This window comes from Fonsecaea pedrosoi, assembly GCF_000835455.1.
Source record: "Fonsecaea pedrosoi CBS 271.37 unplaced genomic scaffold supercont1.1, whole genome shotgun sequence".
Taxonomy (NCBI): domain Eukaryota; kingdom Fungi; phylum Ascomycota; class Eurotiomycetes; order Chaetothyriales; family Herpotrichiellaceae; genus Fonsecaea; species Fonsecaea pedrosoi.
Genome location: NW_013550615.1, coordinates 1333902 through 1359023, shown reverse-complemented (window position 1 = coordinate 1359023; position 25122 = coordinate 1333902). Strand labels below are relative to the sequence as shown.

The 25122-nt window shown below is 52.5% G+C and overlaps 9 protein-coding genes across 9 annotated transcripts; 2 read left to right on the top strand and 7 right to left on the bottom strand.

Annotated features, from left to right (window-relative positions):
- Positions 1-1792: 1792 nt before the first annotated feature.
- Z517_00480 (uncharacterized protein) lies at positions 1793-4180 on the bottom strand (the record flags this gene model as incomplete). Its single annotated transcript, XM_013433446.1, has 1 exon — positions 1793-4180. One exon carries the CDS (start codon positions 4178-4180, stop codon positions 1793-1795), a length of 2388 nt encoding a protein of 795 aa, XP_013288900.1.
- Positions 4181-5382: 1202 nt separating this feature from the next.
- Positions 5383-6545, bottom strand: Z517_00479 (uncharacterized protein; the record flags this gene model as incomplete). The annotated part of the gene is made up of 3 exons (XM_013433445.1): positions 5383-5943; positions 6024-6070; positions 6128-6545. The coding sequence occupies 3 exons, from the start codon at positions 6543-6545 to the stop codon at positions 5383-5385; spliced, it is 1026 nt and encodes a 341-aa protein (XP_013288899.1).
- A 1315-nt stretch (positions 6546-7860) lies between these two features.
- Z517_00478 (uncharacterized protein) lies at positions 7861-9726 on the top strand (the record flags this gene model as incomplete). The annotated part of the gene is made up of 1 exon (XM_013433444.1): positions 7861-9726. The coding sequence occupies one exon, from the start codon at positions 7861-7863 to the stop codon at positions 9724-9726; it is 1866 nt and encodes a 621-aa protein (XP_013288898.1).
- A 1124-nt stretch (positions 9727-10850) lies between these two features.
- Positions 10851-12802, bottom strand: Z517_00477 (uncharacterized protein; the record flags this gene model as incomplete). The annotated part of the gene is made up of 3 exons (XM_013433443.1): positions 10851-12288; positions 12375-12556; positions 12665-12802. 3 exons carry the CDS (start codon positions 12800-12802, stop codon positions 10851-10853), a joined length of 1758 nt encoding a protein of 585 aa, XP_013288897.1.
- A 372-nt stretch (positions 12803-13174) lies between these two features.
- Z517_00476 (uncharacterized protein) lies at positions 13175-15055 on the bottom strand (the record flags this gene model as incomplete). Its single annotated transcript, XM_013433442.1, has 4 exons — positions 13175-14332; positions 14380-14814; positions 14872-14948; positions 15016-15055. 4 exons carry the CDS (start codon positions 15053-15055, stop codon positions 13175-13177), a joined length of 1710 nt encoding a protein of 569 aa, XP_013288896.1.
- A 1221-nt stretch (positions 15056-16276) lies between these two features.
- On the bottom strand, positions 16277-18289 carry Z517_00475 (uncharacterized protein; the record flags this gene model as incomplete). Its single annotated transcript, XM_013433441.1, has 1 exon — positions 16277-18289. The coding sequence occupies one exon, from the start codon at positions 18287-18289 to the stop codon at positions 16277-16279; it is 2013 nt and encodes a 670-aa protein (XP_013288895.1).
- A 1107-nt stretch (positions 18290-19396) lies between these two features.
- Z517_00474 (2-deoxy-D-gluconate 3-dehydrogenase) lies at positions 19397-20301 on the bottom strand (the record flags this gene model as incomplete). Its single annotated transcript, XM_013433440.1, has 2 exons — positions 19397-20059; positions 20173-20301. The coding sequence occupies 2 exons, from the start codon at positions 20299-20301 to the stop codon at positions 19397-19399; spliced, it is 792 nt and encodes a 263-aa protein (XP_013288894.1).
- Positions 20302-20824: 523 nt separating this feature from the next.
- Positions 20825-23232, bottom strand: Z517_00473 (uncharacterized protein; the record flags this gene model as incomplete). Its single annotated transcript, XM_013433439.1, has 2 exons — positions 20825-22598; positions 22655-23232. The coding sequence occupies 2 exons, from the start codon at positions 23230-23232 to the stop codon at positions 20825-20827; spliced, it is 2352 nt and encodes a 783-aa protein (XP_013288893.1).
- Positions 23233-24434: 1202 nt separating this feature from the next.
- Z517_00472 (uncharacterized protein) lies at positions 24435-25106 on the top strand (the record flags this gene model as incomplete). The annotated part of the gene is made up of 1 exon (XM_013433438.1): positions 24435-25106. One exon carries the CDS (start codon positions 24435-24437, stop codon positions 25104-25106), a length of 672 nt encoding a protein of 223 aa, XP_013288892.1.
- Positions 25107-25122: the final 16 nt, after the last annotated feature.

Genomic DNA, 25122 nt, shown 5'->3' with positions numbered 1-25122 from the left:
TGTTGTTGAAATCTATTCCCTTCCCGAAGACGGTCAAGGTTTTTTGGGAGAGAAAAACCATGGAAGATTTTGCAACAAGAAAAAATTCTTTGTTCCTCTGTTATCCATCCCGATGCGGCGGCCAATGCGGCCAAAACTCTTGTTTCTTGGGTTCTTCTCGTCCGAACCGCCAAAGTTCATTGTTCGTCTCCTGTTGTTGTACTGGCTGGCTGGGAGATTTGCCGGATCCGTCGACTCTGTCCGCGTCTTCCTCAGCTGTGTGCAGAGAGCTGTTGGGGTTTGAGGTGTTCTGTCTCGAGATGCATCCCCGCCCCATTCCGCTGGCCATGGGGCGCAGCGGCATCTAGCCCCTCTGCGCACGAGAGCGCCGATTGCACATTGCGTAGATGACCAGACATGGTCCCCCTTCGCGCCAGGTGAATAATACATCTGCGAGCTCGGAGCTTAGTCTTTTTCTCTTCTCTCTCTCCTTTACACCACCTTGGCACGCCTGGCTGTTGATGCTTTTTGGAGAGAACTTTTTTTTTTGGATGCTCGTGTAATTTGTGTGAAAAGGAGGGACAGTTCTGCAATCGATCTATCTTGGAAACAGCTGGTGTCGAGGTGTCAATGATGAATTCGTCAGTCGATGGATCTCTGGATGAGGCTGATGAGGCTGACGAGGCTGACGAGCCCCCTTTTTTTTTTTTTCTGGTCGAGCTTTTGGAGTGAGTCAGTGCCAAGAAATTTACTTTGACTTGTGACTTGTTCTTTCAAACCACATGTCCATCCTGGCCAATACATACACATACATACATTCATGCCGCCGGGTATGTGCTGTACCACACTAGACAGATACCTATCTATCTAATAGCATGGCAGAGGAATCTATCAGTTAGTCTATTCCCAGGAATCCGCTCCGTGCCCCTCCCACTCGCCGGGTGAGTGTGACTATGGATGAGTGCCCCGTGCCCACTTATTACGTTCCGTCCACTGCGAACAGTGGCTCGAAAAGCCGTTCTCTGGAATTCTAACAAAGTAGATAGGGTACACGAACACGATAGGGCCGAGTCTTTGTGCGTTTTCCTCATTGTCCTCGGGCCAAGGGCCGCGAACGGCGAGCAGTAGCATCACAGCCTGAACGTGGCCCGTCGCCGTGGCCGGACGTCCAAGGATCGGCATTTTTCTCAGGACCCGGTTGAGATCGAGGAGCAGCAGGGGCAGAGGCCGGGTAGACAGGCAGCTATCTGGTTAATCAGATAGTCGGTCGGTGGGAGACAGACAGTTCAAGGCAATGCTAGTTCTCGGGAAAGTAAAGGTGCGACGGTGCGAGGTACCACGTTGATAGAGGAACGGGCATCAATGGGAGGCAGAAGACAAATGATACGATACGGTAAACTACCCAGTATATCTATCTATCCATCCATACATCTCTCTACTAACCTATCTACCAACCTTGACCATCAAGACCAGTCGACACTGGGAAAGGATTGACAGGCTTCTTCTTTCCTTTCTCTTTTTTTCTCCCGTCAAAGTGGTAGTAAGATTTGGCAGAAACCAAGCAAACACAAAGCAAAATGTGCCACGGAAACGACTGACAGGAAGTCGGTATCGTAGTTCCCCATTCATACCTTCATTGGGTAATGAATGACGTCTCACATTCTCTCTTGCGTCAACACTTGGACTTGTACTGGGGGAAGAGGTTCCCAGCTCGATTGTCAATCAATTGTCCAAAATCCTGTCAGAGATTCGGGGCATGGGTGATGTGACAATAACAACAATAATAACGTCGTCATTGTCATTGTCATCGCCATCATGCTCCATACAGGTCCGAGTCTTCTTCGTCTCCTTCTTCATCTTGAGTGTTAGGAGGCTGGTACATAGTGTTATCCCCGTACATGGTGCTGCCTCCGTACATGGTGCTGCCTCCGTACATGGTGCTGCCTCCGTACATGGTGCTGCCTCCGTACATGGTGTTGGCGCTCGGGTCGGCGCCGCTACCACTCTGAGGTTCAGCGTTGGCATCAGGTTGAACGGCAGCCTGGAATCCACCAGTGCCAATCTGTATTTGATTATCAGCTTGGCCACTGTTCGCAGTGCCCCCGGTCCCCCCAGCTGCAATGGCTGCGGCTTCGCCGGCCCTTTCCAGCTCAAAGTCCGAGTCCGAGTCACTTCTCAAGTAATCCTCGTCGTCGACGTTCGTGAACTTGGCCTTGTCGGCCTTCAACATAAAGTGTTTGGCGTAGGCGGCGATTCGGCACCTGTGCTGCCTGATCTCGTGGTTGCTCCGCGGCGGCCGAGGCACGTCGCTCACTCGACTCATGTCCTTTGTTATTGACCGGAAAGTCGCGCTCTTGTATATGGTCTTTGAAAAGAATCGCTTGCCAGAGAAAGCGGCATTGAAACGCTCCACGAGATCCTCACATTCGCCAGAGGTCAACGGGATGGGGAAATTGCTGCCGCTTTCAAACTGCTCTTTGGTCCGTTCGTATGCTTCATTCGGTGGGTTCCCTGTCTGCTTAGGGGAGGTTTCTTCTAGACCTGCTCTTTCATAGAACTTCTTCTCAATTCGCGAGCCTTCTTGTTCCACAAGCCATTGCTCCTCGTACTTGTTGAATGGTCCACCGTTAGGTTCGCCCCTACCGATCCCGGTGATCTGGACAAACCGGTCATTCCTCCAGCGGTTCAGTTGCGCAATGTGTCGCTTGTTGTGCCAATCAAACTCCACCTCCTCCACCTCGTCATCATCCATGTCATCCCACCGGAAGGGTACGTTCCTTCGTCCTGAGCCTCGGGACTGCCCCTGGAACCGTTCGAACTTGTATTTGCCCTTTTTGATATACTCGACATACAGCTTGGTCCGATCTGGACAGTGGACGACTGCTGGACGGCGATCAAGGTCGATGAGGGCTCCACGAGGATTGCCTGTCGCGCCACGGTTCCCGCTGATATAATCGCGGCCCGGGACATCATCCTCATCCTCGTCATCACTGTTGCTTTTGCCGACGTCGCCGTCGTCTTCGTATTCTTCACGGATCCAATACCGTGCTGGGCCCCGACCTCGGACTCGGATCGTCGGCTTTCTTGGAGTCTCTGGTGGATCTTGCCCAGAGTCTTCAGGTCTCGAATTGGAGTCGTTGTCGGGCCCTGGTCTGGACTGCACTTCCGACTCCATTTCATCCACGGCGTTCTTCCGTCGCTTTTTCAATGTAGAGGGAGGTGAGCTGAGCACGGTGGAAAGCTCCTCGGGTTGGCCTCCTGAGATGGCAGTCTCTGGGTTACTGGTTTCTAGGTCGCTATGGTTGACATCGCGCTTGCGCTTCTTAGTCAGCCACTGATTAAATTTATCGCTGTCGTGGTCAAAATATATAAAGCGGCTTCCTTGGATCTGAGGAGGACGATTGGCATTGACAGCCCGCAGGCCATCGTCGGCTTCTTTTTCATCCTCTCGGTCGAAAGGTGGGAATGTCACGTGAACCTTCCCAGCCGTCATCCATGCCTCGATGGCGGCAGCAACATCCCAGTGGTGACTGTTTAGCAGTTGCCGGGCCGAATGAACGCTGTTAGTGGCCGAGATATTCAAGAACAAAGCGAGCCTCTGATCCAAGGCCAACTGACTGTCTGCGGGCTGGCGCAGCCGGGCAGCCTCGTCTTCAAAGTCGTCGTAGTTTCCGTCGCGTTCGGCAATTGCTTCAGCTATATCCTCCGGAACGAAGTTGTAGGCGTGATGTAACAGCATCATTTCGAGGTTGCCAGTTGTCCATTTCGGGTCACCTTGCCGCAGCGCACTCTGCATCTCGTGTACCTGGTGAAGTCGCTCTCGTTCAACGGTTGTCCGATTGCGGATGTGTGGCCCAGTCGTCGCAGAGGGTGGGGTAGTTGCTCCCTGTCTGAAACCCTGCCACCGATATGCCGCCACGGCACGGTTGACATCCCACCCGTTGTTCTTCAGGCATGTTCGCACAACATCTCGTGACAACATATGAGGATAAGCAGCCTGGTGTCTGAAAGCTGTCATGCGCGCCGCTTCTTGCACCTCGTCCTCCGGTTCGGGAGGAGTGGAAGGATTCTCCTGGAAGGCAAGGCTACGAATGACTGGCAACTGTGCAGGTGGATTTGTCCCAACTTGACTGGCAGATGGGCCGGACGATGCTCCAGAGCCAAGGCCACTTGGACCCGGGGTGCCTTGACTTGGATTCATGGTCTCAGGTTAGGAATACCTGTAGACTTGATATAGAGAAGACGAAACGAGAGGCCTCTTCAGAAGACCTGAGGGAAGCTCCCTATTTAGGGTCCCCATCATGCAAAATCCTCGTCACATCAGCAGCCGCAAGCGGATGTGTCGAGGATGTAACGTATAGGAGGTCTTTGTGCAAACAAAAGAGGGTTGGAGCTCGTTTGGGACGAAGTATGCAAGGACAAAGAGTATCGACAAAATAGCCCGGTTCGAAGTCGACAGCAACAAGCATGACTCCAGGTAGATCATCGCTGTTGATGTTCTAGAATGTATATCACAACATCGCACTGCAGAGACACTCGCAACTCCATGGCTGTCTTATGCCACGGCATTGCTACCTTGAGATCAAAGCGTCTAGTTTGATCAGAGAAGACATGGCCCGTTCCGGATCAAAGGCTGAAAAGGAACCGAGTTTGACGGAATACATACCAATTGTCTGCGCTTTGACCAATGTAAGATATGTGGGCTCCGACGGTGCCTACACACAGCCGCGTACGATTCCCCGTTGACGCTGAGGTCATGATGAGCTATGTTGTCTCTGACATTGCGTGACTGGTCGAGACGATATACTGTAAATGCACAGGTCAGAAGTCTCCCGCTTTGGAGGGCGATGTTTCCCGCATGCGCAGGGCTTGCAGAGCCGTTATAGCCGTGAGAGAGCCGAAAACAATGATTGGGAGAAAGGGGGCACATTATTGGCACAAACGCTGTTTGCGGCTCAACAAAGGTACCCGCATGGCTGGAAGAAATCGAGGTCGAAAGCGTACTACTGGACAGTCTAGATATACAGAAGCATGTGATTCGCGGAAAAATCGATGATAGACTGCATTGGTGGCAATATAACTGTTCTTAAGAAGTGAGAGGCAGAGCGTTCGAAAGGAGATGTTGACTGACAGGTTGAATGTGTTGAATGTGCCAAGAAATTTCCCATCACGGACCAGTCTCGTGACTCTGCCCCTGGTTTCTTGGCAGCCTTGTGCCCAAGGCGGACATCTAGGTACATCAGCTAGGGGGGAGCGGGGACCAATGACGCAGAGGCATATAAGGAGAGCAGAGCGAATGGATATTGTTTACAAAGAAAACTGTAATCATCGCAACCTGGCCGTCTCCCTAACTACTTCCTCCTTCGGACAAGTCGTTCCTTGGTCTCTCTAAGCTGAAGGCCCTCAAGCCCTGGATCTGAGGACTGTGCGTCTGGTGGCATCATACCCAACTTTCTTCATCCACTCTTCGGCACTCTTGACTCTGTCAGGCAAGATGCGGTCCAGCAAAGCGTAGTCACGCTGGATCACTCCTTTGTTGTCTGCGCTATTCCGATATAGGTTCCACCAATTGGTAAAGTTCTCACCAAACGTCATGAGGAGAGCATTTTCGTCCTTGACCGAGGAAATCCCAACCTTTGTGTCTACACCTTTCGGCAAATACTTGAAGTACTTTTCAACGGTCTCCGCGACGGGCTCGTCGACATATTCAGCCCGTTTGCCAGTTGCAGCCGTAAAAGCTCGGACAAGTTCAGAACCTGAAATATGTGCAATAGCGATATCTAGCACCATGCCGTTCGCCTCGTCTTCGTGGGTGTAGATCCACGCAGCATAGCGCCCGAAGTCTTCAAGGTGGACAAAGGGAATGGCGCCTTGACCAAGAGGTAGCTTGAAACTGTAAACATCGTCGCTGCCTCTTTCTGGGAGGAGGAGCTCCCAAAGCATCTCAATATAGGGTCCCGAATTCTACACACAACTTCACGTCAGCTGCCGCAACAATGTCCTCTGCCGAGACAAAATGTCCTTCGTAGAACAGAAAGACTTACAATAACGGTCCAAGCCATTGGACTAGTCGGCTGAGAACGCATCCACTCTGGCTCAGGCAGTCAGCGACGGGCGTGCTTGAGGTCAAATAGCAGCTGTTCCATACCTGTGACTCTTGCTTTCCCTTCATAATGCCCTACGTAGAACTTTGGATCATATCCAGTCTTCTTGCCATTGTAATCTAGGCCGCTCCAGATCAGATGTTTCACGCCAGCTCTGGCAGACAATTCAAACAGCCGAATTCCCCAATAGGTTTCGGCTTGTTCTCCAAGCGCGAAACCATCGGTGTTGATAAAAGCGTAGTCAGATCGTAGAGCAGCTTGATAGAATGCGTCAACATCATACCCGAATCCTGCATTGTTTTGGACAAGCTCGACATTGGGAAGGCCGGCGATCGCCTGGGCGGCAGGCGATGTAGTGCTACGTGTCAAGGCGAGAATTTTGTATTCGTTTGTGGAAGAAAGGGTCTTTATGATGGCACCCCCTTGGGCGCCGGTTGCGCCAACGAAGACGACAGTCTTCATGTTCATATCAATTGAGAGATGAGAAAGTCCTAGATCAACAAGGTCTGCGGCTCTTGGATAACGAGCTGAGACATTAGGAGGAGTATTCAACCTTTTATATTTGGACACCGTGTTGGGCGGCAATGCTATTGACCCGACCCCGTGCACGAAATCTGGCGATCGACGATGAGTAACTGATCTCGTACCAGAGGCAGAGATATCGGAATGACCAGACGTCAGCACAATGTACAGACGGGATCTCTGGAAGGTTGTTATCACACAAGCAGAAGCACTGTGACATCGTACCACGCCATTCAAGTTTTCCACCAAGTTGGGTTGCGAATAGCAGAAGATCAGAGAACCGTATAGTACCATGACTCGGTCGACGAATGAAAGAATGCCATTTCATGATTTCGTAGCCAGTGGCGCCCAGTAAATTGGTAATGTATGGCTCAAGCTTTAGATGTGGCTTCATAATTGGTAGATGTTGCGGCCGGAGCTGTTAAGTAATCAGGTCGATGGCGATGAGTGGAAGAGCCATAAAGATAATCATTTCGCACTTTCGTACTCGAGATGCCTCTGGCCAGTGTGATTATTTGAAGTCACGGAAGACTGTTCTTGTATTGTACTAGGTTCAGGGACTTAGGCTTGAGCAGTACTTTTCGGGCTTCAGGCTTCGGGCTTCAGGTACCAGGATGGATGTTTACTCAGCTTCTCTAATTCAGCTCGAGGCAGGCCTGAACGAGGCACAATGACGTTGTCAAGCGCCAGGCGATACATCAAAAGAGTCAGCAGTACTACACCTTGGCTTGCGGAAAACTATCACGAAACTGGGAAACATGTTGAACCAGCTGGAGAATTTATGCAAGGGCAAAAAGGGATGGATTGATAGATACAAGTGGAGAGGAAGTGGAGGGGGATGCTGACACATATGTCAGGTGACTTCGCGTTTCTCCCGGAGCGCGTCGCCTACGCTCGTCGTGTTTCGCGTCTCGCGGGGCAGAGCCACTTTTGTTGACTGCGGAGGACGATCCATCCCACCCTCCAACAACTACTCGGTACCATCGTCGTGTATCTCGATCCTACACCCCTGAAAGATGGTTTGAGCATATGGTTGGACGCACGTTTGTCTAGAACAAAAAGTCGCGTTGAACACAAAGCGACCGCCGTGGGACGGCTTGATGGATGCGTTGGGTGGAAACAGTGAGATCCCCAATCCCAATATGGCAAACAATTTTCAAAATCCACGTTATATTCTACCTGTCAACCCTGTTCCCGCACAGCTGTCTGTCGCTTCCAAGACCCTTCTCGCTCAATGTTGCCGCTGATGGACGCCATGCTGATTGAAAGTGACGGGAAAGCCCTGCAGCGTCCGATCCTATCGCCCGACGGCAGATCGTTGGCAGTTATTGCACCGGACGAACGAATACATATTATCGATCTGTGTGAAGCAGCCAAAGGACGGAGATTCATCCATGGACTCAAGCTTCCCAGACCAGAGCGCGCTTTCCTGCGAAGTTGCACCATCCTCCGTTGGTCACCGGAGACCATACTTAGCCCTGAAAGCGAGACTGCAGAAGAAATCCGATCCGCCACATCATCCGAGTGTGACTATGGAAGATCCTGGCTGCTTTTGTCAGATACCAAACGCCTGATTGCTCTAAGCACAGACATCAGAGCGCCGAGGATGATGTCCGACATCGACGATGAGACGGGCGCAAAGTCCAATATCCTTGCGGATTACAATCTAGGGGGCCAGCTTGGAACAGCCAGTCTCGTAGATTTCGTCTTCAACCACAGACACGCACTAGTCATGTTTGAGTTTGGCTCAACTGCAGCCGTTCTTTCTCTGACCAGACCTCAACGAAATGAAATTCCCCATATCAAGTTTCCAGATATGAGAAGTCTGGCAAAGTCGCCGGATTCCAGGTATTTTGCCCTGCTCCGGCGCGACAAAGCACAAGACCGAGTGACGGTGTTTGAACTGGGAGACGACAATCAAGTCATATACAAATCCTTCGATTGCAACACTTCAGATGCCCAGGACGTGACATGGTGCCCGACTGGTCAACCACTTCTGGCTGTACGGGACTCGTCTACCTATGGTGTTAAAGTCTCGTTCATGACCGCCGAGGGCCATACACTCAGACAACTGGAAATCAAACCTTCGGTATTCCAGAGGGATCTCAATCTTGCTCCCGTCAATGAAGTCGAGGGTGTGGGTCTCACCTTCTGGAGTTGGACCAGGGCAAACAGACACAACAACGCTCTTACGCTCCAAGCGCTGGCAAATGGACAGAAGCAGTTGCTTGTGAGATACCAGCCCTCCAACAGTATTGGTGCTCGTATCCGAACGAAACTCGTGCATCCAGACGTGATCAACGGTGCAACAACATTTGCATGGTTGGAGTCTGGTAAATCCACGACCGAGAATTCTCCAACGTTCGCAAGACAGTCGGGAACTTTCGAGGTAGCGAGCACATTGTCTAGCACCGACTCATCTTCGCAGCCCCGTCATGCCTCTCATTCGCAGTCCTCGGCACAAGAAGTCGACCAAGTCGTCCTGGTAGAATTGAACTCGACTCATACGCTGCTTGCCACGCGGCTACGGGCCTCTCCACGAACGTTGTTCATCTGGAATGCACACAAAACCGCAATTCCCCTCGCCGTCCTGATTTTTGCGCATTCCATCCGTCAAGTCCACTTCCATCCTTACCTTCCGCATGTACTCATCATCCTGACAGCGTCAAAACTACCAAGACTATATGCTTGGTATCACCATACCCTGCCTCCCTCGGCCGGTCTGCTTCCGATCGACGTGAGCGGATCACCAGACTTTTGGGGAGCTTGGTTGCCGGGATGCATCACGCATAATGGCAGCAATGACCGGTGTCCGTTTCTCTTTACCTCGAGCACCGCATTCGAAGCTGGCTATTTGTCTACCCGCGAGGGACAACTGGTTTTCGAAAGCATCTTGCGTCGTCCCCCACTTTCCGGAGACTTGACAATGAACCTAGGTGATGACGAGTCAACGACGGAGGTGATAGAGACACCGAGTCGACCCAGCAAGCAGAAAGCCAAAGAATCCGAAATGGGAACCACGAAGAAGAAGAAGGCCCGCTTTGATGTCCCCCCGAATCCAAAGACTGACTGGGTGGATGATCCAATACATGCACAGGCCGGGTACGCTTACGCCTGGTGATATTCTATTGGTTGTTTTCAGCCCGCTCGTTCGAAAACAATAGAGCCAACCTGACAGAGGCTTCTGTAAATTTGCTACTCGGTTTCCGTTACGGTGACTGCGGTTCACGTCGACTCCACCCAATATTGGCGACCGCCTGGTACGCCGACGGCCTCAGAAAGATGGGCATTAGTGAGATGTAAGAGTACAGGCGTCAGGGAGAGGTGATGGAACTCGGAACAAGGAGACGACCAGAAGACTATGGTCAGACTGTGCAAATGGATAGAAAGGAGAACGGAATTGTGTCTCTATCATCACGACGAAATGATTAGGTGTTCGACAGGCACCTTCAAAATGGCCGAAGATGTTGGAACAGGAAACGGAGAAGAAGGAGAGAAGGGAGCGTTCTTTGTTTCTTAGACCCACGAAATGTGCAGTATGCACCCATGTAAAGTAGACACGAGCAGTTCGGATCAGAGTACGACCTCTCAGGTGCGTTATTATCATTTATCTACCCATTCCTTTTCGGCTCTTCAGCTCTATCGCTCGTGCAATTCAACACTCCCTCGCCCGGTCTGATCTAGAGGCGTCGAGTCGTTCGCTACCTCAAATAATCAGGGAGATACAGATCGGACAGAGAGGAGAGGAGAGAGGAGGGAAGAGAACGTGGAATCACCAAGGACTAGTTATAGCCACCTAGGTATCTACCTACTTACTTACCTACCTACCTATCTACCACTTAGCTGTGTAGGTCTTGTGGTGAGCCACCTGATTGAAGAGACAGTCGATCGGTGGCAGTATACCTCCACGGCCCACGGGCAGGGGCTTCTATCGTACATAGGGACCCGTGCCGCATATACGGAGGCAGGTAATGTATATTAGTAGAGGGAGAAGGAGAAGGAGAAGGAGAGGTCGAATACCTAATATTGATTAGGATTATGTATTCGTTCTTATCCAAAAGAGCTTTGAATCCAAGTCTATGTAGGTCGTCTTTTGTTGCGGCGCGGTGCCTTGAATCGTCCGAACGACACAATTCCCCTACATACCTACCTACAAGCCTAGATAAAGAGGCTTGTGTGTGTTTGTGTGTGTGTGCGTGTGTGTGGATGATTGTATGTGTGTATAGACAGACGCCTTACACGCCCTCATGAACCTTGCTCAATCTGCCCGGCCAACTGGGCAGGCTGGTCGAGACCCGGCGCGCTGACCAAGCCGCCCTTGCTGCCGCCGTCGACGATGTTCTGGCCACACTGGACCTTCCAGTTCTTGGGCACGTAGCCGTCGGCGACGCGCTTAAAGGCCTCGAAGGTGCACAGCGACTCGTCGCCGCGGTAGTTGTTGCCCGGCTGCGCGCAGGCCGGGATCTTCATGACGCGGTCGTTGTACCGGATCCGCACGTAGTAGCCGTCCAGACGGCGCTTTTGGGACTCGGACAGCTCCGCGTGGGGGGTGCGCGCGATCAGGTCCTTGGGCGGCACCGAGGGGGAGAGTGTGGACGAGCGGGACAGGGACGGCGTGGAGAGCGGGCTCGAAGACGACGAGGCCAACGAAGTCGATGACGCGTCTCTCGAGCCGGTAAAGCTCCCATTGCTGGTCGGCGATCGCAGCCCCAGGAAGGAGGCGAAGAATCCTGGTGTCGGGGCCTCGCTCTTGGGTTCGGTGCTCGCCGGTGTGGTGGGCGTGAGGAAGTCTGCGTCGGGTGAATGTCCCTTGGCCTCATCTCCAGGGTCCTTCTCCCTAAAAAGCTCAAAGGCGATGTGACTCGTATAGGGCGGCCATTTCTCCCCGCCAAAGGCCCCCAGACTCGTCAGGACGCCCGCCAACGTCGTGTCGTGACAGCCGCTCAGCGCGAACCTGATGCCCGTCTCGCCGCCGCGACCCATGCCCAACTGTCCGTTCTCGCCTCCGATCTCGTTGATCGAGAGACCCGCGCCCTCGATCTTCGAGGTCATCCGCTCCACGATATCGCCAATCAGGCCCCCTATGCCCAGCATTCGATACTCGCGGTTCTCGTTGTACCCGGAAAACCATTCCTCCACGCCGATGCGATCGATGATCTCGCGGGCGCGGGTGTCGTAGAACTCCTTGGGGAGACGGGTCTCGGGCCCGTGGGCGAGCGTCGAGTTTATGGTGTCCATGATCCCCGAGAGACGCGGGTGTGAGTCGACCGCGATCTTCTTGTCGCTGTTCTCGGGCATCCACTTCCCCATCAGCTTCGTCAGGTATTTCATGTCGTCCGAGTCGTTCCACCGGTCGGCCGTGCGTTGGGCGAATGCCCGGCTCAACTGCGCAAATCTTCGACAGTTGCCGTCGTTGGGAAACAGCGTCTCGTCGGCCGGAGTGCGTGTCACGATCGTCGGTGGTGGGAACGCCGCCGTGCGGGACGTCAGAGGGTACATGCCCCAGAAGGTCTGCTGGACCGACTCCAGCGCGCGGGGAAGAGGCGTCGAGCGCAGGTAGATCAGGTCGGCGTTGGCGATGAGGGAGGGCATGAACCGGAGCTGGTCCACGTACAGGGTGCGCAGACGCGTGCCGAGCGTGTACGTCGATTGCCGACCAGCGTCGGTGAGTTCGCCTAGTTGACTGTATCCCAGCAGTAAGTCTTGGAAGCTCTTATCTTGGGTGCGGGTGTGTTGTATCAACTCCGCAAAGGATTCTTGTATTCATACCAGACCCCGTCAACCTGTCCCTTGGGTCCCGCCGCGATGACCGGCCCATCATCCTCGCCAAACCGCTCGAGTCTTCTCCGCCATTGTAGAGAGTTCCACTGGGACACGTCTTGCGGGGTCATGGCGACGGAGCGCAGGCGTTGCGCCGCATTACAGTAGGGCCAGTACGCTGGCAATCCTGCCTGTGGTTTGTGGCCCCGCGGCGGTCAGCACATGCCACCACTCCCTAAGTGTCCCGCGAACATCCCCTCGAGCAAAGAGGTACGGGGGATTTGCTATGATGGACTCACGTTTCCAAATCTCGCTGAGACGGGAGCGCGTTCTCCATGACGTAGGAGGACTTGGACGAGGCGCAATTCGAGGTCTTTGGGGTAGAGTTTGTCGAGCTCGTCCTGCGTGTACGGCGGGCGGAACTGGATCGAGGTCATGGTTGTAAGGGGGGGACTACACTGCGTGTAGCGGAAAATCGAGGGCTATCATGGGTATGGAAGAGAAAAAGGACATGGTCAAAGACATTTGGGAGATAATAATATCGAAATGTCGGGCACTAGAAGGATTGGGGAAACTAGTTTTACTCGGTTGTATCGATCTGGAAGTCAGAGTCCGGCATCCATCCCCATGCACGTTCGGCTGTGGTGCCTGATTCTGATACGCAAGCGAAGATCCAAATAACGTGCTTTCGGCATCAATTGCAGGGCATCATTCTACATAATAAAAGATTCTGTTTCAGCAGGCAAGGGTATCTGTATCCTGATTCTCTAGCCCAAAAGCCATTCGTGTCATCATCTTTGCAATCGCTATCAAATGTGTAAATCATTCATCCTCCGGCCTACGCCCTGGGTCTCATCAATGGGGCTCACAGGGTTGCTTCCAAAGGGACCGCTCGTCGGATACGATGAACCCCCATTTGGTGCTGTCGCGCCAGTAGTCGGACCTCCTCCATGCATCGTGAAATGTTCTGCCGATGATTCTTGTCGGTGTACATAACTCGGTGTTGGTTGATACGCTGCATTGTAAGGACCAGGACGGTGCTGATCGCTTGGCAACTCTTGTGGATACTGGTTCGTAGCATGTTGCTGCGGCAGATGAGGCGAGGGTGTGTTCTGATTTCTATCAAAAAGCGCATTCGATCTCGCCTGTGGCTGCGGAGATCCATATGCATCGTCGTCAAAAGGATTGTCGGCTACGCCGTAGTCGGCACTGGATGAATAGGCGTGTGATTGTGGACGAACACGGGTCGGCACCGGAGGCGGCTGCTCGGGAGCGGCAAAGGCAGAAGACAAAGCGGCGGCATTGGAGAAGTCATAGGGATTCTGAGTTGTCTGCGGCGGTGGAATTTGTGGTGCTCCCATCTTACTTGGGGGAGGCCCCGGAGGCGGCGCATATAGCTCTTCCTCCTCCCTCCGCAGCGGACTCACGGGTGTAGGGATAGTGTTTTGTCGACGAGGAGGCGAGGAAGAGTACGGTCCATGTTCCGGCGGCACCGACTGAGGCTGTGATGTCTGGGAATAGACATTCTGACCTGGAACATGCTGTTGAGGTGTGAACATGGGGTTCTGCTGAGGCTCTGTTTGCGCTTGAGGGCTTGGTGTCGCCAATCCAGTCGCCTTGCGGGCCTGCAGGACCGCTCTTTGATGTTTGGACATGGCTATGTTCAGTTGGTCATTGGTTTCGATCAGAGTCAACATCGTGTCTGGGTCTGGCGCGGGATTCTGGGCGTTCAAATACGACTGAATGCTCCTTTGCATCGTTTTAGCTCGATCTGCAAACTCTTTGACCAGATCATTTGCCAGTAACTCTGCCTGAGGAGTAGACTGGACGGTCTGGACTAGCAGTCGAGCTGTCGTCTTTGCTTCTTCAATCCGTCCGGCCAACTCTTCGGCTGGTGGAAGGGTGTCTCGTCGTCGATGCTGTTGCTGGGGATAATGCCCGGCGTAGGCGCCAGGGATTTGAGCCTGCTATTGCGACAATGATCAGTCTTTGTCAAGCACCCAGACGTAGAGACGGCGCAGCTTACCGGAGGGCGCAATGCATTTCGCTTTCCTTTCTCCTTCCTCCACATCTCCATGAGCGGCCCCAGGCTGTCATTTCCAGGCGCCTTTTCCACCTCAAAATAGTCCAATGTTTCTCTGAGTATCTGCTGAACGCTGGTGTCCTTGCCTTCTCGCAGGAGCTCTTTGACGGTTGCGACGAATTTGTGATCGAAATTCTGGGTGAAGGCTCTGGCCGGGTTGTCGGTCAGGATGCGGGAGAGCATGACGGCGTTGTACTGGGCATATCCTTTCTGGTAGTTCTCTTTGCTGAGATATCGTCGAATGGTCGCCGCAGCCTCCTTCGCCGCGGTGGGACTGGATTCGGCCGCATCAACAATGGCAGGCAGGTGGAGGTATTCTTCGCCGGCGGCATCGGAATTGGGGGCGCCTGATTCACAAAATGCTGTCTGGACATGGGCCTCAGCTGACCATCTGTGACAAGATGGAAGTTGTAGTTAACTCACGACTTCGCGGACCACAACCGACTCGGGGGAGTCGCCTTGTGGCAGAACAAAAGTGCTGCTCCCATTTCGCTCAGGACCTGGCGCAACGCCATCGTCAGCCACCAACAGCACCAAACAAGGTGGGGGAGGTTATCGCGCGCATACTCGAGCTCTTCTTCTTGATATTTCCCAGAAACTTCTTCATCGCGGCGGTCGAGCTCCAAGTAAAATCCCACCGCCTGATTCTCTGTACTCGTCGAGACTTGACTGCGGTGTGCGAGTATGGGTTGCGACGAAGGTGGAGGACTCGTAGGTCAGGCTGCGGCAATAGGCAGCGTCTGAAATTATTATGCTTCCGTGGCCGCCAGTATGCAGGCTGGTGGGCTGAAATATAGGTAACGCAGTATGTAAGAAGTCGTTGGGCCGGATCGGCGCAGAAGCAACTACTGCAGCTCCCAGGGTCCTTGCGTTGTTTGTCCGGAGGCTCGGGGCGCAAATCGCAGAAACCTGGAGGATGTGTGGAGAAAACAAGAGCAAGGGAGCAAGCAGCAGGAGAAGAGGATGGGAGATTCAGAGGGAGATTTTTGGGTTCTGGAGAATGCAATGCATCTTCGTATCTAATTTATTATCTGCCCTTTAATAGAATGTCGTGATAAGATGGCAAAAAGCTATGGCAGGCCGCGTCTCTCTCTCTCTCTCTCTGTGTCACTCTCCCCCTTGGGTGTCTGCCTCTTCCCCACGACCCGGTCTTTACTCGTAGAACAAACGAAATTGACGGGAGTCCTTTACCCTGGCGCTGGCGTGCACTGGTCAGCTGCGCACTTTTGGCTTCTTGGAAGCTTGGGCGCTTGCACAACCGCTTCGTCAGCCATCTTTGTTCCGCTTCCGAAGGGGACGCCATCTTTAATTCTTCACAGGTATTTCAAGCACTCGACTCGACATCGTTGCGTAGCGTTGTACTCGGTGGTATTCCTCCTACACCCTCGGGGCCTCCTCACCCAATCCCCCTTGCGTGGCATGATACACGTGGAACGAGGCTGTGTCAAGCGCGCCCCTCCCTAAGAGCCGCCTAGAGAGTTTCAACTTCGGAGTTCCTCCACCATCTATGCCTTCTATGCCTTCTATGCCTTCTATGCGTAAGCATTGCATCGTCACTCTCGCCACCTAGTTGGCCACTCGCAGAAATGATCCACCGAGGGAGGGCGAGGTCCAGGTGACAAAGACATACCGAGGAATATACGAGGTACATTGACATGTTTGCAAGGAGCATTGCAGTTGTAATAATGGCGATTTACAAGTTCATAAGTTTGTGGCAGTCTTTCTTCTCTCCAGCGCTAAGGCCAGAGCATTCTTACGAAAGGCTTGAAGAGGACACCATCTTTCATCCTTTCATATGTATTCCTATCCTCATCCTGGTCCTTTACAGTTACCACGTAAAACTCTCCTCATTCAACTCCAAATTGCCCTGATGTATCCTATCCCTCACTGCCGCTCGCACCTCGTCGGCCAACGCACCCGGGCCACAAACACTTACCATGACCGCACCAACTCTTTCCGGAATCACCTCGTCTAGCACGGCTCCAGGATCGGCCCTGCCCTGGATAATCTGCATGGTTGGCTTGCTTTTGCTATGATTGATCGCCCTCGTCGGCTTGCTCACATGCACTCTGATCATGAGAACTTCTCGTCGGCCTTCCATATGTAAGATCTCGTTCATCCACGGCTTCACCCACTCCATACACTCGGTGTCGCGGATTGACCAGACAAGCACAATCTTACGAGTCGCCACGGTTTGCGCCCGTGCTCCTGCTAGGAGGTGCCGGATTTGAATGAGATGATGGGTGATGCCACCACCCCCTGCGAACATGACAACCGTGCCGTAACTGACGAGCGAGTCGTGGCCCGCATAGGGGCCTTCCAGAAATCCACGGAGTTCAAGCTTACGCCCAGGAGCAGCGCGAGCCTTCTCATAGAGTTGCCTCGTCATGCCAGTGCGTGCAACCGTGATCAGCGAGACGGTCGTGGGTGCTTTGGACGGCGAGTTGAAGATGGATTGGCTTTCCAGAGAGCTCGGGGTCGATGGTCTTTGCAATTCAAAATTGTGGCCACAAACGGGGGGTTCCGACTCGACATTCGTCCACGCAACGGAGAATGGATGTGACATCCACAGAGAGATAGATGGGAGATATGCATACATGTGACTGCCGGGCCGGATCGTGATACGCCGTGGCAATTGAAAGGTGACACGACAGGCATCACCTGGCAGAGCTTCCACATAGGCAGTTGTGGTGCCGCCCGACCGAGAGTAGTTCAGATATGCGAGAGTGCCCAAGCGCCAAAGTCTCTCCGTGAAGAAGAGAAGAACTGCCGTTAAGATCGAAGGATAGGCAGGCAGGCGCATGATATCCAGATGAATATACACGCCGAGCAACGCCAGAAATGCCAGGCTCTGGTGAAGGTGAAGGAACGTCTCGTAGAAGGCGTGTCGGATGGGCGACAACGAATGCAGTGGCAGCAGGACTATCGCAATTAGTCCTAGAAGTCCATAGTAGAGGAAGGGAGCACCTCGGAAGATTCTGATTGTTGCTTGATCTCCCTTGGCAAGCTTGTACGCAGCCAGCCAGGCGAAGAAATGGATGGCCGATAAAGCGGCCACCAGCCTGCCGATCCATCGGTGAAAGAGATTGAATGTGTCAAAGCTGACCCTCAGGAGGGGTATCGCGATGTTGTTTCTGCTGGCGAGCACAATCAGGGGAATGAGGTTAACAGTGGCCAAGATGCCGCTTCGTCCACGTAGTTCGGCGTATAGCGCCCCTCTCTGTGGATTCTTCCAGTCGAGTAACAGACAGTAAATCAAATTGGTGATGGCATAGGCGATGAGGAGGATGGAGTGGATGCGGCTGGGTAGCGTGCCATAGTTGACTGCACCGGATAGCTGGAACTCGCGATTGTGTCTTTTCTTCCAGAGCGGAGCATAGACAACATGCTTCTTTAGCCAACTCCAAATACTAAAGTGATCCACAGCATAGTAGTTTTGTTGCGAGGACTTTTCTGCGGTCATGCAGTAGATGTTGCGGATGTAAGACACAAATAGCTGTGACAGTCGCAGGGCAAACACAATCGTGAGTGCGACGATGATGGAAAGCCACAGCATCCGGACTAACTGAGTATCCATCTCCAGATTGACTCCGTTCAAGCCGGTGTAGAAAGGAGGAGCGGTGGAAGGTTTTCCGCCAGGTACCACGACGTTGGAAAAAGTGATATTGGGCTTGGTGATGTTGAAGGAACTGCGGGCAGCTCGCAGACTTATATTGCCATCGCTTAGACCTCGTCTGGAGTGATGGCCCCGATGCTGGCTGATATGGTCATTTGCATGGCTCCGCAGCAATTGCGTAGCTGTGTCGAGCACATTTGAAAGTAAACGGCCGATTTTGTCCATTTTGTTTCGGTCTGATTTGTTTCAAAGTTATGATTGCAGGGTTCGAGATGGATGTTTGTGCCGTGTCCAGGGAGAGAAGACGATATGGGCCTTTTGTCTCGAGTCAACAGATCAATGTGAAGGAGAACTATGCATTCGTTTCTCAACTGCTTCAAAGAGAGTTAACAAAGCAGTTCTTTGAAGTGCAACAACTACCTTGTCTTGAAGAATGAAACCACTGCACCGAAGGTACAAGGAGCAGACAAAAAGAGTCAGCTGCTTTTGTAGACTTGTGATCATGGTGTCTCAATCACTGCCTCCCGTTGACGTTGACATCTGAATAACTGGCTCAATAACACTGGCGCGCACGTGCTTTGTGCACGGCGCTAGTTGACAGCAGGACAACATCGAGGTGCATTGCTCAATAAACGTCGGGCCAATTGAGCGTTATTGAGCAGGAGCAGGCAGGTATTCCGAAAACACGCCGCTTCTCGCTGTTTCTCACTGTTCATCACTGTTCAAGCCAAGTTGAGAGGACATGATTTGGAGGACGGAGGATGGCAAGACAACAAAGGGCACCTTATCGTGGTGAAAGCAGACGACCGAGCCCATCTCTTGGTATTTGACCACCTTTGTACCAGAGACAACGGGCTTGATAGCTCACAAGGGGACTGCTGGAACATGTCTGGGCCGTGATGCGACATGGATAGGTACCGGTAGAATCCTCTCTGTGTGAAACTGCCATGATGATTAGTGATGGTGTTACACATATCTCACGCCACAAGGTTCTATGTCACAGAGCTAGGCAGTGAGGCAAGGCGGTATCCAAGAGCTGGATTTCGCCATTTGGCAATCGAATGAGCCGCCCATGTCGTTTGCAATTTGTTGTAGACGAGGTGAGGGTGGAAGAGGAAACAGGCTTGACAGTGCCGGCAAACCTGCCTAGATGTATTTCTAATGACGTACAAATTCCTGTCTCTAGTGCGTCATTTCAACATTGTTTGCTGCAGTGACTTTCTCCCTCGAAATGAACTGAACAAAGCATCTTGGAACCCGGCAGAGCTTGCTCGGGCTGTATAAAGAAGGACAGAATTCTCGAGTGTGCCCACTTCTTCTACTCCACGCTTATCACCGTCCCATCCACCCACCATCAATGGTCAAGACTTCACCACTCACATACCTGCTGGCATCACTGGCCAAAAACACCACCGCACCCTTGAAATCCTCCGGCGTGCCCCATCGTCCCGCGGGGATCCTCTCGAGAATCTGCCTCGCTCGTGTCTCGTTTGCGATCAATGCCTCATTCATGTCCGTCTCGATATACCCCGGCGCAATGGCGTTGACGTTGATCCCCTCCTTGGCCCACTCGTTGCTGAGCGCTTTCGTTAGCTGAGCAACACCGCCCTTGGACGCCGCGTATGCCGGCACGGTAATTCCCCCCTGGAACGTCAAGAGCGAGGCCACGTTGATGATAGCTCCCCGTGACTGCAACGGTGAGGCAGGCGCAGGTTTTGACAAGAGATAGGCGCCGAAGTCGCGGCATAACGTGAATACCGTTGTAAGGTTGACTTGTAGCACGGCATTCCAATCGTCCAGGGGAAACTGGTGTGCGGGATGTCGTTTCTGAACCCCCGCGCAAGTGATCAGGATGTGCATGTCATGGCCGGCTTTTACCAGGTCCGGGATGATCTTGGACACCGATGTCTGGTCGGACAGGTCAGCCGTGACGATTGTGGCCTTTCGCCCCAGTTGTTGGACTCTATTGTGTGTGCTCTTGTTGCTATCGTCCCGCTTTTCGAGCACATGTCATAATCAGCATGTTTTCCACCCACAGGGGCGGCATCTTCTTCAAAACGAAACAGAACGACACTCTCCCTTCTGCTCCGCGACCGCTTCTCACTCACCTGGATAAGAATGATGTCTGCGCCGGCTTCAGCCAGGGCGATAGCCATAGCTGCCCCAATGCCTCGAGTCCCGCCTGTGACCACGGCCGTTTTGCCGGCAAGGGAGAACATCCTCGTCAACGCCTCCATTGGTGCGGGCTGTTTCAAACAGGTCAAGGATGCAGACGCCTTCTGCCTATAGTTTTCCTCAGGATATCTTCCCACAACTTTATCGACACGAACCGCGTCTGAGGAAAAATGCCACGCTTCTCACGATGCAGAATCTTTCTCGGTGTAACTCTCTCTCCCGGCATCCGGTGTCTGAAATAACAAAACTAGTAATGCACGGCGATGCGATCGTCTTCTCAGAATTACGATTGGTCGGCAAATGAAGTGTTGATGACTCAATTGCCGACGTGAGGGGCAGATGCCGATTTCCCCCTGACATTCCCTCAGCCTTGCATCATCATCGTCGTTCTCGCCGATGATGATTATGCACGCGTGGAGAGTGCTGGACCCAACAAAACCAGAAAGATTCATGTTCATGCTGGTCTTATTGAGTAAATCTACTATCATGACTATTAAGCATGCTTTCTAGTTTTCATCGCTCTCGTGGTCCACTCGCATCTTGTTCACCTGGCAATCTGTTCGTCTTTCCATAGAACACACCCGATCACAACAAGATCGAGACCGCCGTCGCTGAGGGGTCCATCACATCATAAGACTTGGTCTTATCATCCATGTCTTTGCTGTTAATCTTAAATACCTCCGCCAGCTGCATTAGATCCGCATACAGCTGTGCAGCTGCGGCCGCAAGCTGAGTCTGGTTGTTGAGTGATGCAAGCTTGGCTGTGGAGAGGGCAAAATTGAGCATGTTCTGTTCCTCTGCCACTCTGTAGCTGAGAAGATAAGGGACATGAGATGCCAGCAGCCATTCACGGGCGTGCTTGATCGGATAAGCGGCTAGTAAGTCTTCTTCCTCATATGTCTTGAGATCGTCGAGGCTCTTTGGCAATGGTGAGAATAAAGCCGACGGCTTACTGATAACGAATGATTGGTAATAGCTTTGGAGATAGTTGATGGCGGTATGCTGTGGCGAGGCAATATGGATGCACATTGTGACGGCGTCGACGAGGTCTTCGAAAGTCTTGATCTCCGGAAAGGACTTCATTTGTCCTCCATTGTCATCTTGCATCTCCTTGATCCAGCTAGCAATCTGCTCGTCCTTTTCCACCTGCTCATCGGAGTGGATGTCAATGGCAAGAACACTCGACACGAACTTGCGAAGAGTCTGCCACATGAGAATCATGTTCCGTGCATAAGCATAGTTATGAAACTTTGGGTTGCTGGCCAGTTCCTCAGGTGGGAAGCCTCTCGATGCCAAATCATTTGGCACGTATTTTGCTGTCCAGTCGAAGCGTTTGTACCCATCCCTTAGGAAAGAATAGAGTTGGGGATCTGTGATACCCACTATCTTGACGATGATGTTTGGAACGAGGGTTGCCCGAGCTGCTGCGTTGACCGACAAAGTCTTGAGCCAGTGAGGTTGGAGAAGGCGATACACTGGGTGATCTGTTGAGAAGGCGCGATGTGCCGCCACAATGGTGACCTCCTCCACCAGGTGGGTATTGATAAGATGCACTGTGACTTCGTGTCTCAACCAGTCTGAGGTTTGGGCGCATGTCTTTGCATACCGCCACGGCCAATCGTCCTTGGACTCAGGGCTAGATGGACTAGACCTCTTGTTGAAGATGACCACAGAGTTTGCAAGGCTGCCTTTGTAGTCAACAGCTATAGCCAGTGGATGAAGAGCGCCGGCATCTGTGAGTTGAAAGAGAGTCACCGAAGCGCATAGACGTCTCATTCCATCATTGGAAATCATATCTGCCTGCTGATCTGCCCCAATGGCGGTTCGGAAGTAACTGCAGTCCTGGACATAGAAGGATTTGGGATTCCCAGTCGACAGGAGATTCTGAATTTCAGTATCTGACTGGGCGGCATCGGTAAAGGCTTTGAGCCACTCGGACGAGGCTTGCTCGATGGTGGTAGGATTTGTGCCCACGAATTGTTGTTGAGCAAATACAGCATCGGTCCACCAGTCAGGACGATTGCCAATATTCTCCTCGTCAAAGATGTCTTCCTTGTTCTTATGAAGCTCGTTGTTGCGTGCCTCGATGCTGTCAACAGTGAAACCTTCCGGATGGTCGTGGATAAAATCAAGGATAGTGTCCGGGAGGAGTGTGCCCACAAGGGTTCCAGTGTCAAGAAGCCTCATGAAATCGAAAATCTTGAGCAAGTTGACTTGATCTACTTTGGGTATGACGTCCAGATGCGGTGGGTAGTTGTCACTGCCTGGCTTCTGGAACGTGTAGAGAGACTTTGGGTCGACAGCTAGGGCCAACGGGACGCTGGTCTCAAAGCCGGCCACATCGAAGAAAGATTCAAATCTGTGTCTGTTTAGTATCCCGTCGACTAGAGTAGAGAAGACATTTCCCGGGAATACCTTGTTTCGATGCGTTTCATCATCTGCGTCAAGGCCAACTTGGTTCCTTGATAGGTACCAGCCTGAATTGGAGGAGGCTTCCCAACATCTTTTGGAGGGGTGATCTTCTTGTCTGTGTCGGCAGCAGAGATAGCCCGTGGCACGATTGATTTGTTCAGCAGCTCGGAAGTGAATGCTCCCTCGTCCCAGCCTTGCTTCAGTGGAATGGCAGTGACGGATTTCACCGGTACTTGAGCAGTCCCCATAGTAGATGCCGATAGAGTGTTAGCCGATTGGGTGTTTTTCTTAGGGATGCAGGATAGAGATTGAATGAACTGTTGAATGCCCTGGAGGCTTCTGTGGACGAGGTCTTTAAATGCATCTGGGGTGCAGGTGATGGGACGTCTGTACCCTTGTTGACGCTCTGTTCTGGCCCTGGTGATGGACAAACAGGATCGTGAAGGTCGAGCAGGAGGAGCACCGGGAGCAGAGGCACTGAGTCCGACCTGGGAGTTGATTGAAGCCACAGACTCTGGGGGGGAAACGTTCGTGTTGGACGAGTCCAGCCGCAGCTGAGGCTGCACCTGCGATTGGTCCATTGGGCTGTGAGGGATGTGAAGTCGACCTCAGCCTCGACCTGGACACGAACTCAACACGAACTCGTTGCTTTGTTTCAGCTCCACAAGGCAAAGTCGGTGTGTTGTGCTGCATGGATGGTCAGTTGGAATTGCAATGTCAAGAGTGACACCGCCTGTCACTTTCACCTCAGACTCTCTTGTCTGTGCCTTCCACATGTCAACCGATCGCACCTTCCGCAGGCTCTCGACCACGAACGACCTTTGACCTCCCCTCGGCAGCCACTACACTGCGAATTTCCTCTCTTTACCCTGTCCTTCCAGACTCTGCGGCTGAAGTGACAGGAAGGTGCTCGGAGGTTTTGGTGTGTAACAACCACAACCAGGCGCACCCACCCACCAGTCGGGAAGGAGTTATCCATCATGCAGGAGGAACCATGCTTTTCGTTGACGCAACACTGCGAGGTCTAGCTCAATTGGACGCCACTTGCCTACCTGCCTTGACAGCCTCATCCTGTCTCTCTCTCTACGTTCAACAAGATCCAGCCGTGTCCCAAAACACCACGAAATCACGGCGAGTTTCAATAGTTCCAGTTCAGGACTACCATCAGTTTCAGACATATCTTGGCAAATGTGCTTGGACCGAGTCCATCACACTTCCTTCAAGTTTGACAGGTGGGGATTGGTGTCACTGAGGTGGTACGGATTGCCTTGGCCTGTTCTCCCACCCTCCAAATCCTCCACCACCAAGACTGCTTCCTAGAGGCCGACGAGGATACTCTCATATGGGACTTCTTGAACAAAAATCATCACTATATCCCATTCCTATAATTTGTGACAGCCTCTACGAAGGAATGAGAGTACGATACAAGCATATCCTTCAGGCAGAAGGTTGCGAAGGATGCCACATTCAAGATTTTCGCTGTTTCTGTTCCCACCACACCAGAGGTAGGCATCCAAGACATGGCTTCTCGTGTCAGAATCAGGCCTCCTTGGCTACGAGGCAACTCTGTCTCTCAATGGGTCGTGGATACGATGGTGTTGGTGGCACTGAGTATTGGAACCCCAACAGCCTGACGGCTTGTCAGCTCGAATCTGCAAGCAGCCCCGTGGTCTAAATAGTATAAAGGTTGCACAACCTGGGCTTTTCATTCTATCAACAATCTATCTTCTGTTCTTTCCTCAAATTCTAGCCACACATATCATTACAATCCAAACAAGACGCCATGCCAATCCCACACTACGGCGTATGGAAGGGCATTCCTGTTTCCTACCAAGTTGATGGTCCAAATGACCGTACTCCTCACATCAACCTTTCCTTCAAGGATGACAACCACGGAACGATCAAACGGAAGGCAGCAATCAATGTCAAATCCCAGGACCACCCGAACGAACTTGTCTACTGGTTCAACCATAACTTCTCTCACTCGGTGACTCGAGACCTCGAACACCTAGACTACGGCTTCCACCCAATTGATCCCCGTGATCGTGACACACGCGACCTTGCCCTCGATTACATCCGCACTCGTAACCTGCTCCGGATCCCCGACGGGAGAATCTTGCCATTTCGCGAAAGCGGACCTGACAATGATATCCTCGATCAACTCCGACCCATCCTCGACGACGCCATCAGACAGCGGGCAGACATCTACCTCTATGGTTCGTCCTTTGGCTCCGGCATTCATGACATACATATGAACCAAGGAAGTGTTGGTTTTCCCAATGGCATTGGACAAGATGGAGCTTTCTTCTTACGATTTCCGGATGGTCATTGGGAAGCGGTGTTTCTGGCCTTTGCATCACAGCGGATTCCCACTGACGACCGGAATGGGCAACCAGTGCCTGACAGCACATCACTGGAGAGAATTATTGGGAGACAAGGACGTCCGCGGCTCTGATGAACATTTGTACCGA